The sequence below is a fragment of the Cimex lectularius genome, unplaced genomic scaffold (assembly GCF_000648675.2).
Source record: "Cimex lectularius strain Harlan isolate CLEC.00 unplaced genomic scaffold, Clec_2.1 scaffold22, whole genome shotgun sequence".
NCBI lineage: Eukaryota > Metazoa > Arthropoda > Insecta > Hemiptera > Cimicidae > Cimex > Cimex lectularius.
In genome coordinates this window covers 2,637,892-2,651,242 of record NW_019392657.1, presented here as the reverse complement: position 1 = coordinate 2,651,242, position 13,351 = coordinate 2,637,892, and the positions used below count along the sequence as shown (strand labels likewise).

Below are 13,351 nucleotides of genomic sequence, written 5' to 3'. Positions count from 1 at the left end.
GTATAAATAATTTTTTATAATTATTCGTCTTGTGCACATACGACGAGCGAAAAACACTTCACTCAACACACTTCACTTGCACTTCCATGTGCTGGGGACGGCCGTGTGCCTCTGATTGTGCCACTCGCGATCGACTCCGGAAAAAGAGGACAGAAACAGGAATAGAGAAGAAGAAAGAGAGAGAGAGAGTGAAAAAAAAGGAGAGACACACTTTTGCCGAGTGAGAAAGGCTCTCAGAGTCCGATACTCTAGCAAGCCCTGCGTTAGACTGACGTTCGACTCGTACTCCCACCCCTAGTTCGCCGGATTCCCGCCAGTAATGTTACTTTACTCCGGGACGCCCCACTCCATCGCCACTCGCTTTAATCTTCATCTTCATTCTATCATTCATTTCTTCATTAATTGGTGCAATCCGCCCCGCGCCCACTATTCGAGCTACTTTTTTTTTATCATTCTGGCCCCGTGGCACCAGCTTTCCACGGATTTCGCACTCCAGTCCCCACCGCACAACGTCATGAATTTGCTGTTCCACTTCCATTATTTTTCGGTAAGATCGACATTCTTCATTGTTTTAACTCGGTCGAATTTGTATATAAAAAAATACGCGTTTTAAATATAACAAAATTCATCAGATGAATTCGGAAGGGTACAACTCTATTCGTTACCACTTTTAACATTCCACTTAATGATTTATTGAAGTCGTGAGGATCATTCAAGAACAAGGTAGTTAAGAAAAACAACTTTTTCAATTTTTTGCCGACGTTTCGACCTTTATTCGGGTCATCTTCATGAATCCTTTTGACATAATCATATCTATTTTTTTTAATTATATTATTTTATAATATAAAAACATCAGAATACACAATCAAGTTTCACAACACTTTCACACACAACCAATATGACAAAATAAGAATAGCACCACACTTTATGTGAGTTTGAAATACTTAGTTCAAAATTTATATGTATATCTTAAATTGTATTTTTCCAATCAATATATGTTTTGTAATTTACCCAGGCCCTGAAGATGACCCGAATGAAGGTCGAAACGTCGGCAAAAAAATGAAAAAAGTGTTTTTCTAAACTACCCCATTCTTGACCGCCTATCACAGATTCTAAAAATTATTAAACAACCGGTTAGTACAAAAACACACGTTTCTACTAAATTTCCTTAATTGTTTAATATTTTCAAAAAATCTTAGCCCCAACGATTTTAGAAGTGTTCCAAAGTTGTGGTACTAATTTGGGGTTCCCATATGAAATTAAAAAATTTTTTTTCGTCTCTGTTCCAAAAATAGGGAAACCTGCTGGCGCATGTATAAAAAGACACCCTGCTTATACTGAAATACTGAAATATGCACAGATCATCCGAATAATTTCTTTATTTTTTGAATTCTAGATTAACTTGTATGTGTGCATCTTAGTGACCTGTTGTTTCATAAATTGTTGAAGTGTGGAGCGGTCAAGAATGAGGTCGTTTAGAAAACCACTTTTTCCATTTTTTCGTCGACATTTCGACCTTTATTCGGGTCATCTTCAGGGCTTGGGTAAATTATAAAAGATATGTTGATTGGAAAAAATACAATTAAAGATGTAAATATAAATTTTGAACTAAGTATTCGATACTCACATAAAGTGTGGTGGTATTCGTGTGGGGTCATATTGGTGTTGTGTGAAAGTTCACGTTTCACAACACTTTCTCGCATTTACCCAGGCCCTGAAGATGACCCGAATAAAGGTCGAAACGTCGGCAAAAAAATGAAAAAAGTGTTTTTCTAAACTACCCCATTCTTGACCGCCTATCGCAGATTGTACAAATTATTAAACGACCGGCTACTACAAAACACACGTTTCTACGAAATTTCCTTAATTATTTAATATTTTCAAAAAATCGTAGCCCAACGATTTTAGAAGTGTTCCAAATTTGTGGTACTAATTTGGGGTTCCCATATAAAATTAAAAAAGTTATGCCTGATACTTGGCGTCCAAAAAATTAACGACGCTCTTGGAATCTGAGCAAAAATGTAAGGGGTTACCATTGATCTTTTTTTTCTTTTTTTTTCGTATCTGTTCTAAAAATAGGGTAACCTGCTGGCCCATGTATAAAAAGCAGCCTGCTTATACTGAAATACTGAAATATGCACATGCATGATACGCTATACGCATAAGATTCCGAATAATTTCTTTATTTTTTGAATTCTAGATTAACTTGTCTTAGTGACCTGTTGTTTCATAAATTGTTGAAGTGTGGAGTGGTCAAGAATGAGGTAGCTCAGAAAAACACTTTTTCCATTTTTTCGTCGACGTTTTGCCCTTTATTCGGGTCATCTTCAGGGCCTGGGTAAATTACAAAAGATACGTTGATTGGAAAAAATACAATTAAAGATGTAAATATAAATTTTGAACCAAGTGTTTCATACTCACTTAAAGTGTGGTGGTATTCGTGTGAGGTCATATTGGAGTTGTGTAAAAGTTCACGTTTCACAACACTTTCTCGCATTTACCCATGCCCAGAAGATGACCCGAACAAAGGTCGAAACGTCGGCAAAAAAATGACAAACGGTGTTTTTCTAAACTACCACATTCTTAACCATTCCTCACGACTTCAATAAATTATTAAACAACCGGTCACTAAGAAACACATGTTTTCCTGGAAATTTCCATAATTTTTTAATATTTTCAAAAAATCCTAGCATCTACAATTTTATAGTTGTTCCGAAGTTGTGGTACTAATTTTTCTTTTAAAAAAAATCAAAAATTTGGGGTTCCCATATGAAATTATAGGAGTGACGTCCGATACTTGCGCCAAAAAAATTTTAAAAAAATATTTAAAAAAATAACGACGCTCTTGGAATCTGCGGGAAAATGTAAGGGGGGTTACCATTGATTTTTTTTTTGTATCTGTTCTAAAAATATGGAAACCTGCTAGCCCATGTATAAAAAGACACCCTGTTTATAATGAAATATGCACAGATCAGGCATGATACGCAATACGCATGAGATTCCGAATAATTTCTTTATTTTTCGAATTCTAGATTAACTTGTATGTGTGTATCTTAGAGACCTGTTGTTTCATAAATTGTTGAAGTGTGGAGCGGTCAAGAATGAGATTGTTTAGAAAAACACTTTTTCCATTTTTGCGTCGACCTTTCGACCTTTATTGGGGTCATCTTCAGTGGCCTGAGTAAATTACAAAAGATATGTTGATTGGAAAAAATACAATTAAAGATGTAAATATAAATTTTGAACCAAGTATTTCATATTATAATAAAATAGATGTGTTCATGTCAAAATTCAATATCGGAAATCACTTATTTAATTTCATACTGGCACCCCAAATTTTTAATCTTTTCTGAGAAGAATGAGTACCACACCTTTGAAACACCTCTACAATCGTTGGCTCTAGGATTTTTTTAAAAATATTCACTAATCAAGGAAATTTCGTAGATAACGTGTGTTTTGTTAGTGACCGGTTTTTTAATAATTTGTACGATTCGTGAAGCGCTGAAAAGAATGGGGTAGTTTAGAAAAAACATCTTTTTCATTTTTTTTTTTTTTTTGTGCCGACGTTACGGTCTTTATTCGGGTCCTCTTCAGGGCATAAAGTGTGGTACTATTCTTGTAGTGTCATATTGGTATTGTGTGAAATTGTTGTGACAACATAGATAACGTTTATTAAAGGCACGGTTCCATTTTCTTTCATTTAACCATGAGGCCGATAGGTAAACATAATAATAAAACACTTTTTTTACGAGGATTTTTCAACTACGAGGTTATATGAACCCTCGGGCTGCTTTTGAGTTGATTTTTTTTAAGCCCAGTTGTAAGATATCTTTAAAGATTTTTTATTATTATTATGTTTACCTACCGACCTCATGGTAAAGACAAAGAAAATGGACACATCAATTTGGTAAACGTTATTTATTAAATTTCCTAATTTTGTTATATTTTTTACAAAAAAAACCCCTACAGGCGTCAATTTTGCAGGTGTTAAAAAATTGTGGGATTCAATGTTCTCAGAAAACAAATCTAGTTTCAGAAAAAAATTGAAACATTTTGGGTTTCCATCGAAATAATGTTTATTAAACGCAAGTTTCTGTTTTCTTTGTTTTCCCATGCGGTCGGTAGGTAAACATAGTAATAATTAAAAAAATCTTTAAACATTGCCATTTCTCATAATAATGAGGGATATTGCTTACTTGAATTTAAGTACCTTTCCAAAAGGTAATTTTTACTCACAGTTTGGTGTTTTCAACTGTTGAAGTACTGTGAGCAAGACGATTTTTTTTAAAGATTCACATCCATACTCATCCCATTTTCATCATTTCTATGAATGTAAGTACGTATTCGGCAGAGGGACTTCAATTTGAACAATTTATTTGATGAAAGGTTCACATGACTCAATAAAATTATTAATTGTTTAAATAATCGTTAGATACAATTTTGTTCCCAGATAATTGCTTATATTGAAGTAAGCAATTTTACTCATTTTTATTATGAGAAATTGTTGTTAATGATTTTTTATTACTGTTATGTTTACCTACCGACCTCATGGGGAAAACGAAGAAAATAGAAACTTCCGTTTAATAAATGTTATTTATTCAGTTTCCTTAATTTTTGAATATTTTCAAAAATTCCTAGAGGGGTCAATTTTGCAGGAGTTCCAAAGTTGTGGTACTCATTCTTCCCAGAAAAAATCTAGTTTCAGAAAAAAATATTTGGAGTGGAAATTAAAAAAGTGAGGTCTTCGTCGACGATACTTGTCGAAAAAAAATTGACGACGCTTTTGGAATCTTCGCAAAAATTTAATTACTATTGGTCACTTTTTTGTATATATTGGAACCCCAAATTTTTTTCTGAAACTAGATGCTTTCTGAGAAGAATGAGTACCACAACTTAGAACACTCTAAAATTGACGGCTCTAGGAATCTTTTTTAATCTTAAGTTTTTTTGAAATATTAAAAAAATAAGCAAATTTCATAGATAACGTTTACTAAACGTAAATTTCCATTTTCTTTTTTTCCCCCATAAGATCGGTAGAAAAACATAAGAATAATAAAAAAAAACTTTAACTACAACCATTTCTCATAATACACATGAGTAAATAGTTACTTGGAGAAGTAATTGAATTGAATTTTAAAAAAATTATCGATTATGTTTCGTGGTCCGATTGACCAAATAAAGTTTTTTCAATTAATTAATATTTAAGTAAGGTATTGGTATTGGATGGCAAAAAGGAGGGAAAATTCAAAAGGTGGGGTTGAGATGGGAAGTTGGTGTCGAGTGGTTGAAGCCATGATAGCACAAGTGGTAGAGCAGCGGCGTATTTAGCCGAAGGTCGTAGGTTCGAATCCCGCTCGTGACACTGACTTTTTATCTCAACCAATACCTTATTTTTATTAAAAAATTATAATAACGTTGGAAAAGCTTACCGATATTACCCAAACCACGTGCAAACATATATCCAACAAACTGAAAAATAATTTTTTGTACGTATATTTTCGCGAAATATAAATAACATCAGTTGAAAGATTATCCGAATTAAATATATAGGATGCACAACAGTTATTACAATTTACATACACAATTACTTGTTACAATTTGGTTTAAGTAATCTTTAAAGACAAAATTTCGCTGTTGTACCCCTTCCAATGGTAAGCTTGTTGGTTGTTAATTATAATTAATAGTCATCATGACACGTAGGCCCTAATACGGTCGTCAAATTAATATAAAACGAAATATGAGCCTGAATTATTGAGTCGTTATAATGTTTTGAGTGTTTAATTTAACAAGATTTTGTATGGAAAAACTTTCCGAACAGAAAAAATGAATGTACGAGATACGTAGGTGTTGAAATAGTTGAAATTAACTTTATCACATAAACAAATACAGTAAAATGCAAAAATTGCCAATAAAGAAAACTAAATTTTCCTAGAAGTTTTCCAATTAGAAGTTAAATACATTAATCAATTAATATTCAAATTAAACTTGCTAACGTATGTTTTGTCTGCAGAAAATATTTATGTTTAATTTCCAAAATAATTGACAAGAAACGAGCTTATCAAAAAGGAAAAAGTCCAACATTCCTGTAGTTTTTTCTCGCTTAAAATGAAGGCCTTCGTTTATTTTCATGCCCTCCTTCCAGCTCCTAATTGGTACAATCGGCTTATTACTATTATCTTCCTTTTCTTTCCGTTCGAAACTTCCTGTAGGATTTATCTTAGTAGTAATTATATTGTAGTAAATTATAGTTTTCTAGTTTTAAACAAATCCCAATATCGAAAAATAGTATTAGACTATTTTACTAGAAAATAGATATTTTATGGGACTCGTAAAAACATTTACTCGGATCCGTTAAATTTCGTGGTCCGATTGACCGAATAATATATTTCAATTAATTAATCTTTATGTAAGGTATTGGTTGAGAAAAAAGTCAGTGTCACAAGCGGGATTCGAACCCACGATCTTCGGCTAAATACGCCGCTGCTCTACTAGAGCTATCGTGACTTCGATCAACTTGGACACCAACTTTCGATCTCAACCTCACCTTTTGAATTTTCCCTCCTTTTTGTCAGTTTCCAAATGTCGTGTAATCTATTTGATTCTCGGCGAAAAATGAAATGGCCACGGAGAGCTTTAGTAAAAATAGAATTCATTTGGCTTATTATATCCATTAGATTTCGTGGTCCGATTGACCAAATAACATCTTTCTATATTAAATTCACTAATTTCGTTGTCCACTTGACCAATTAATATATTACAATTAATTAAGATTTTTAGTTGAGATAAAAAAGTCAATGTCCGGAGCGGGATTCGAACCCATGATCTTCGGCTTGATACGCCGCTTCTCTACCACTTGAGCTATCGTGACCTCGATCCACTCGGACACCAACTTCCTTGAAAAATGGTAAAAAGGAGGGAAAATTCAAAAGGTGCGGTTGAGATGGAAAGTTGGTGTCCGAGTGGATCGAGGTCACGATAGCTCAAGTGGTAGAGCAGCGGCGTATCAAGCCGAAGATCGTGGGTTCGAATCCCGCTCGTGCCATTGACTTTTTTATCTCAACTAAAAACCTTAATTAATTGTAATCTTTCTATATATTCTTTCTAATTAATCTTTATGTAATGTATTGGTTGAGATAAAAAGTCAGTGTCACAAGCGGGATTCGAACCCACAATCTTCGGCAAAATAAGCCGCTGCTCTACCACTTGAGATACCTACCACTTCACTAAAGCTCTCCCTGGCCATTACATTTGTCGCCGAGAATCAAATAGATTACACGACATTTGAAAAATGGCAAAATTCGAGAGGTGAGATTGAGATGGGAAGTTAGCGTCCGAGTGGATGGAAATCACGATAGCTCTAGTGGTAGCGGCGTATCTAGCCGAAGATCGTGGGTTCGAATCCCGCTCGTAACACTGACTTTTTTTATCTCAACCAACGCCTTACATGAAGATTAATTAATTGTAATATTTACTCGGATGAAACTAAGGGTCCGGAGTCATTACACTTTACACATATCTTGCACATATATTTGTTATTTATTGTCATAAGCATAATTTTGTATTCGTTCGATAGGACCGGAGTTCGAGAGTAGGGTTGGCATCCCACGTTTTCGTCGTTTTGTTAGTGGCAACTGAACTCAATCGTCTACAAGCCAAGGATAATGAAGTGTTGGCAAGATTTATAACATTTAACTCTACATCCGATCGTATCAGTAGAAATTTTCTTTTACAGACTCGTAGTTCTACAGACGGATCCAGCAGCCATCGTAGATTAGACGTTTCTAAAAGTCTACAGAGGTTCACAGTTAACAGGCCGACAAAGAAACAAAGGAAGTTCGTGAAAACGGAGAGCGCGTACAACTTTCAAAAAGGACTGTCCGTTTCCACAGAGGAAACCTTTCTGAATCGGCTGCTACCGGCTAAAAAGACAGGGAACACAGGCATTCGCGTCACGTGCTCTTTGCCGTATTCAAAGGCAAACAAAAAGTGCAAAATTGAATTGTCTGACTCGACAGTCAGTATTTCCGACTTAACTCACGATGATCGAGAAATAAGGCAGAAAATCGAAAAAAATGAAACACTTAGTCCTCAAATGGAATTTGGACAAAGAAATACACCCGGTAAAATACCAAAAATTACAAAAAATATCAAGAATTTTGTACTAAATGATAAAGTTATAAACAAACGCGAAATTGTAGCTAAAGTCGATGGCAAAACAAGAAAGTTTATCGTCGTTTTTCCGAATGTCGAAATATTAATGGACGGTATTATTCATGATTATCCATTTCAGGATTACGTGGACGATCATCAGCTCGGCACCTTCAATCTGCAACTGGAAACGAACATTTTTAAACAAGACGGTTCGAATGATTATGAAATAAATATCAAGGTAATGGCCATTAGAAATCGTCGTCGATTCGATTCTAAAAGCGTTATAATATTAAAAGCTACACAAGAACAAAACAAAAACAGCTCAGAAATCGGACCTGGACCTAAGACATCGCTTTTTCAAATAGGTAAACCGATTTTCATTGAGACAGAAATCGCTCCGAATATAATCAACAGGATTGAAATTAAACAGGAGGAACTACACGACAGTACAAGCCTAGGAAAACAAAAAGTATTAAATGAAAATGACATGCAAATAAATAAAACAATACTAACAGTAATATACAATCTAACATGGACCGTAGCACAACCAGAAGAAACTATGCCCCCGTTCATGTATATAAGGAAAACTCCTGTTGATAAGATTATCCCGATAATAGAAAAGAGTGTCATTGATCAAGAGAAAACGTTCACTAACGTTCAAAGCGTCCCAGGTAGCGATGTGATAAATGATGAAATGACAGAAAGTAACCTGAAGGAAACCCTCCAACCAGAAGATCCCGATGAGTTGAACAAAACGACTAACTTTGAAATAGATACTACAGGTCACAACGACAGTGCGCAGATTAGACATTGTCCGAATTGTACAATATACACGAATACGGGATACAAAAATTCAGCCGAGAAGAAGGCCCAAGCAATGGACACTCCAGCGTCAAAACCAGATTGGATAATAGGTCGAAAAATCGCAATTAGTGCAATACCTCAGAAAACAGATGGCGAAGAAGATGGTGAAACTGGGAAAACAGTCCCTCATTATAAAACCTTCACAACCAAGATATACAAATTTACACCGTCCGTAATAAAGCAAGAAAATTCGGCGGAAATCGAAGAAGGCAAAACAAAAACCGAAATTCCACTTTCTTTATGTAATGAATGTCCGAATGAGGAAAAGTACTGGAGCGCAAAGGTTTTAAAACAAACTTCACCCTTTCCGTACGGAGTCGGTACAGATTTTTTGAAAAATAATACGTATCCTGACGATCAACCAGTTCGTTTTCTTACAACGAAACGTCTTCGGCCTTTTATTTCCATTAGAATACCGAAAAGACCGGCTGCTAAGAATGAACGACTTACAAGCACTATTCAACCAAAAAACAGGAAAGCTTTATACGCAAAAAAACTTGACCTAGTAAAGGCTACCAAATTACCACAGAGTGCGTCTATAAAATTGAGATTAACAACGATAAATCCCAACGAATTTATTTTTGTAGGAGCTATGCCGCATCACAGAAACCGTTCTAAAATGGCAAAGTATTCATTATGAGTTATATCTATTCTATGTAAAATAAATAATTATTTGGACGATAAATGTTTGTATTTAATAAAACCTCATTGCTTTCTTTTAAATAAAAAATAACACAAATGTATTGTATTGTTTTACCGTTAAAAGCTATTTACTAACGTTTTGCATTCGACAAGATTGACTATATATCATTGTTGGAACTTTTCCCCATAATCCACCCCGCCATGTCTATGTGGGACGGCATACCGACGGAACAAAAGGCTTACTTGGCATGCTAAAAATACAATTTTTGGGGAGAGTTTCTTAAGGCCTTCATTTGCCCTCTCCTATAAAGGGAGGCAAAAGGAAAGTAAGGGAGATTGTATATTTTTAAAAATTTCTATTCCGATTCAAAGGATCTCTCTTTGCTGGTTTCTTCTTTCACACTAGTATCTAGAAGGGCTTTTAAAATATTTTCAGACATATGTACAAATTTATGTGTTTTTTAGTGAATTGTTCAATAACTTTTTGAAGTCGTGAGGAGCGGTCAAGAATTAAGTATTTTAGAAAAACAACTTATTCATTTTTTGCCGACGTTTCGACATTTATTCGGCTCATCTTCGGGCCTGGGTGAATTACAAAACGTATATTTATTGCAAAAAATACAATACAGATCTAAATAAATATTTTGAACCAAGTATTTTCATTATTAGATTAAACCATTGACCGAGTGATAGCTCAAGGGGGAGAGCAGCGGTTTATTTAGCCGAAGGTCGTGGGTTCGAATCCCGCTCGTGGCACTGACGCTTTCATTTCAAACAATAGTTTACATAAAGATTAATTAATTGAAAGAAGTTATTTGGTCAATCGGACCACGATATGGATTACATTAAAAATTATTTACTTGAGGTGAGTATGAAATTTAGTATGAATGTTTACTAGTTTTTTTTTTCCAATCAACGTATGTCTTGTAATTTACCCAGGCCCTGAAGATGACCCGAATACTAATCGAAACGTCGGCAAAAAAAAGGCTTTTTTCTAAAAAAACTTCATTCCTCACCGCTCCTCAGGACTTCAACAAATTATTCAAATTTATACATTTTCTAATTAAACCAAAAAAAAACAGCCTGAGATAAAATTTCCTAACGGTTAATTGCAATTAATTCAACCTAATAAAATAAATAAACACGAATAAAATATTCATCACAGTATTTCACAGAAAAAGTTTTAAAAGCCTGGCAGAGTTGCGTCGTTTGGACTAGGTCTTTGAGCGTGGGCGGCCAGCTACTCGAGAACTCTTTTTTTTAGTACGTCTCGCTCTTTCTCAAACTACTTACAGAAGATCTTGTCCCCGACGTCTTCTTGGACTCTGCAATCCGTTCACAGGTGGCTGTCTGCTCTGTTGAACTGACAGAGGTAGCTGGCAATGTTTTTCGTACCCTGTCTTAATTTGGCTGGTCTGTAATCGAAGAAGATCCATTTTGCATTTTGGTGTCGAACCGATTATGTTGGAAAGTTAGCCTTTAACGCTATTTTTCCACGGTTATTGTATTCCGTCTTCCATTTGGCCAGTTAATCATTTGCTTATAGCATCTGGTTAGCCATTCCATTTCATGACTCCTCAGGCCTTGAAAGTAATCATTTTTCCTCTCTTTTTCTCATAGCAGTGCCTTTTCATCTACACAATCACATCTATCGAAGAGCGAAGTTAAATCTTGTCGTTTTGAACGATTCCGTCGTCTTCATCAATGCGACTCTGGATCTGGGCCAAAATGTTTTCTCATTTGCTTCTCAGCTTAGGAGTCTAAGCTCCTACGCCATAAGATTATGGGAAGGTAAGCACTTTTATAGAGGGTGCATACGGTTTTTGAGATTGGCGTATCTGCATCTTGTTTTTTCTCTCGTCTTTATTTGATTATTTGAGGCACTGAGCGTTTTGCCTATTTCTACACCCAAGTATCTTACCTTAGGGCTTGATTGATTTGCCCTCTATTTTAAAAATAGGTGCTTTTAATATTACGGCATGGCATTTTTCTAGAGCAATATTTAAATTATTTTCAGCCTACCAGTTTAAGATGACATTTACAACTTTTTTCAGCCAGTACAAGTTCAATCGAGACTACTGTGGTTTTGTAGTTAAATATTTCAACAGGTGCAGTGAATTCTTCGGCGAAGTTGGGTTCCATTTTAATATTTTATATTGAGATTGTTTTGCCCTATAAAAACTGTCTTGTGTGAAAAAATATCTAAGGAGACCAGATATTTCGTCCTAGTTTAATTTTTACTAATTTACAGTTTGTTTGCACTGTTGTGGTTATATCTTAACATTATCATCATCATCATTCATATCAGTTTTATCATTATCATCAAAGGTGGGGTTGAGATGGGAAGTTAGTGTCCGAGTGGATCGAGGACACGATAGCTCAAGTGGTACAGCAGCGGCGTATCAAGCCGAAGATCGTGGGTTCGAATCCCGCTCGTGCCATTGACTTTTTTTATCTCAACTAAAAACCTTAATTAATTGTAATATATTAATTGGTCAAGCGGACCACGAAATTTGGTGAATTTAATGATTTAAAATGAAGTATACTTCACTAAAGCTCTCCTTGGCCATTTCATTTGTCGCCGAGAATCCAACCCCATTACACGACATTTGAAAAATGGCAAAAAGGAGGGAAAATTCATAAGGTGGGGTTGAGATGAGGAGTAGATGTCCGAGTGGATCGAGGTCACGATAGCTCAAATGGTAGAGTAGCGGCGTATCTAGCCGAAGATCGTGGGTTCGAATCCTGCTCGTGACACTGACGTTTTTAGCTCAACCAAAAACCTTAATTAATTGACAGATATAAATTGGTCAAGCGGACCACGAAAACTAGTGAATTATTATCAATTTTATAAAATTGTAGCCCTATACTAAAACCAACTTTTACTAGCTGAAATCCAAATTTGACTGAAATAATCGTACCTATAAATAAAATTTGTATATACATATATCTAATTTATTTATACATTTTATTTTTAATTTTCAATTTTTATTTAATCAATATATTGTTAAATTAAAATGTTATTATTTACACAGAAAACAACACTTTGAGAGAGTACAAATACTTTGATTGAGTCTAAAATTTCCAGCGTTGTATGAATTCATTTTTTTCACATCCTACATGTATTTGTATAATTTTAACAATGTTTATAAATCCCAGGCTCTAAGATGATTTCAATAAAGAAGGAAAAGTTGACACGATAAAAAAACGTTTTTCTAAACTTACGTCACACCAGATCGCATCTCGCGATCTCCAAATAGTTATTATTTGTTTACAACGGGACTTTAAATACTCCATCGAGGAAAAATGTTGGCCCAAAGTTACATAATCAACCCAAAGTTTCAGAACCATGTTATTTGTAAGTATATATTTATTAAATTTTGTATATGATGATTCATTAGATAATGAAATAATAAAGCCATTTGTTTAAAACAAGAAAATCATCCCTGGCCGCCAATTTGGATTTCGAACAAGACTTTCAAAAATAGATCAAATTCGTACGTAGTAGAAAAATCATTCAAAGAAAAATCGATTTCTTCTGATATCTTCCTTGATGACTCACAAGATTTTGACCAGATCTGGCATAAATTCCTACCTGACAGACATTAGACCCAAACAAGAAGACCAATATTCAGAACTAAAAACAATAAATTAATGAGTGTGACACAAGGTAGCGTACTAGGTCCAATACTTT

The 13,351-nt window shown here is 34.7% G+C and overlaps 1 protein-coding gene across 4 annotated transcripts; it reads left to right on the top strand.

The window, feature by feature from the left end:
• The first annotated feature begins 306 nt into the window (after positions 1–306).
• LOC106661136 lies at positions 307–9,689 on the top strand. 4 transcript variants are annotated; one of them, XM_024224790.1, is made up of 3 exons: positions 307–547; positions 7,574–7,666; positions 7,733–9,689. In XM_024224790.1, the coding sequence occupies exons 1-3, from the start codon at positions 320–322 to the stop codon at positions 9,653–9,655; spliced, it is 2,244 nt and encodes a 747-aa protein (XP_024080558.1). In that variant the 5' UTR covers positions 307–319; the 3' UTR covers positions 9,656–9,689. The 4 variants fall into 4 exon arrangements, with proteins under 4 accessions (XP_024080558.1, XP_014239857.1, XP_014239849.1 ...); XM_014384371.2 differs by having other exon boundaries at positions 7,574–7,668; positions 7,717–9,689; XM_014384363.2 differs by having other exon boundaries at positions 7,574–7,668; positions 7,714–9,689.
• The last annotated feature ends 3,662 nt before the right edge of the window (positions 9,690–13,351 follow it).

Bases quoted from the DNA above. Each gene is read 5' to 3' on its own strand.
- LOC106661136 (XM_014384354.2), top strand. From the start codon at position 320: ATGTTACTTTACTCCGGGACGCCCCACTCCATCGCCACTCGCTTTAAT. The intron at 548-7,573 runs GTAAGATCGACA...TTCGTTCGATAG, and splicing joins TCCACTTCCATTATTTTTCG to GACCGGAGTTCGAGAGTAGG.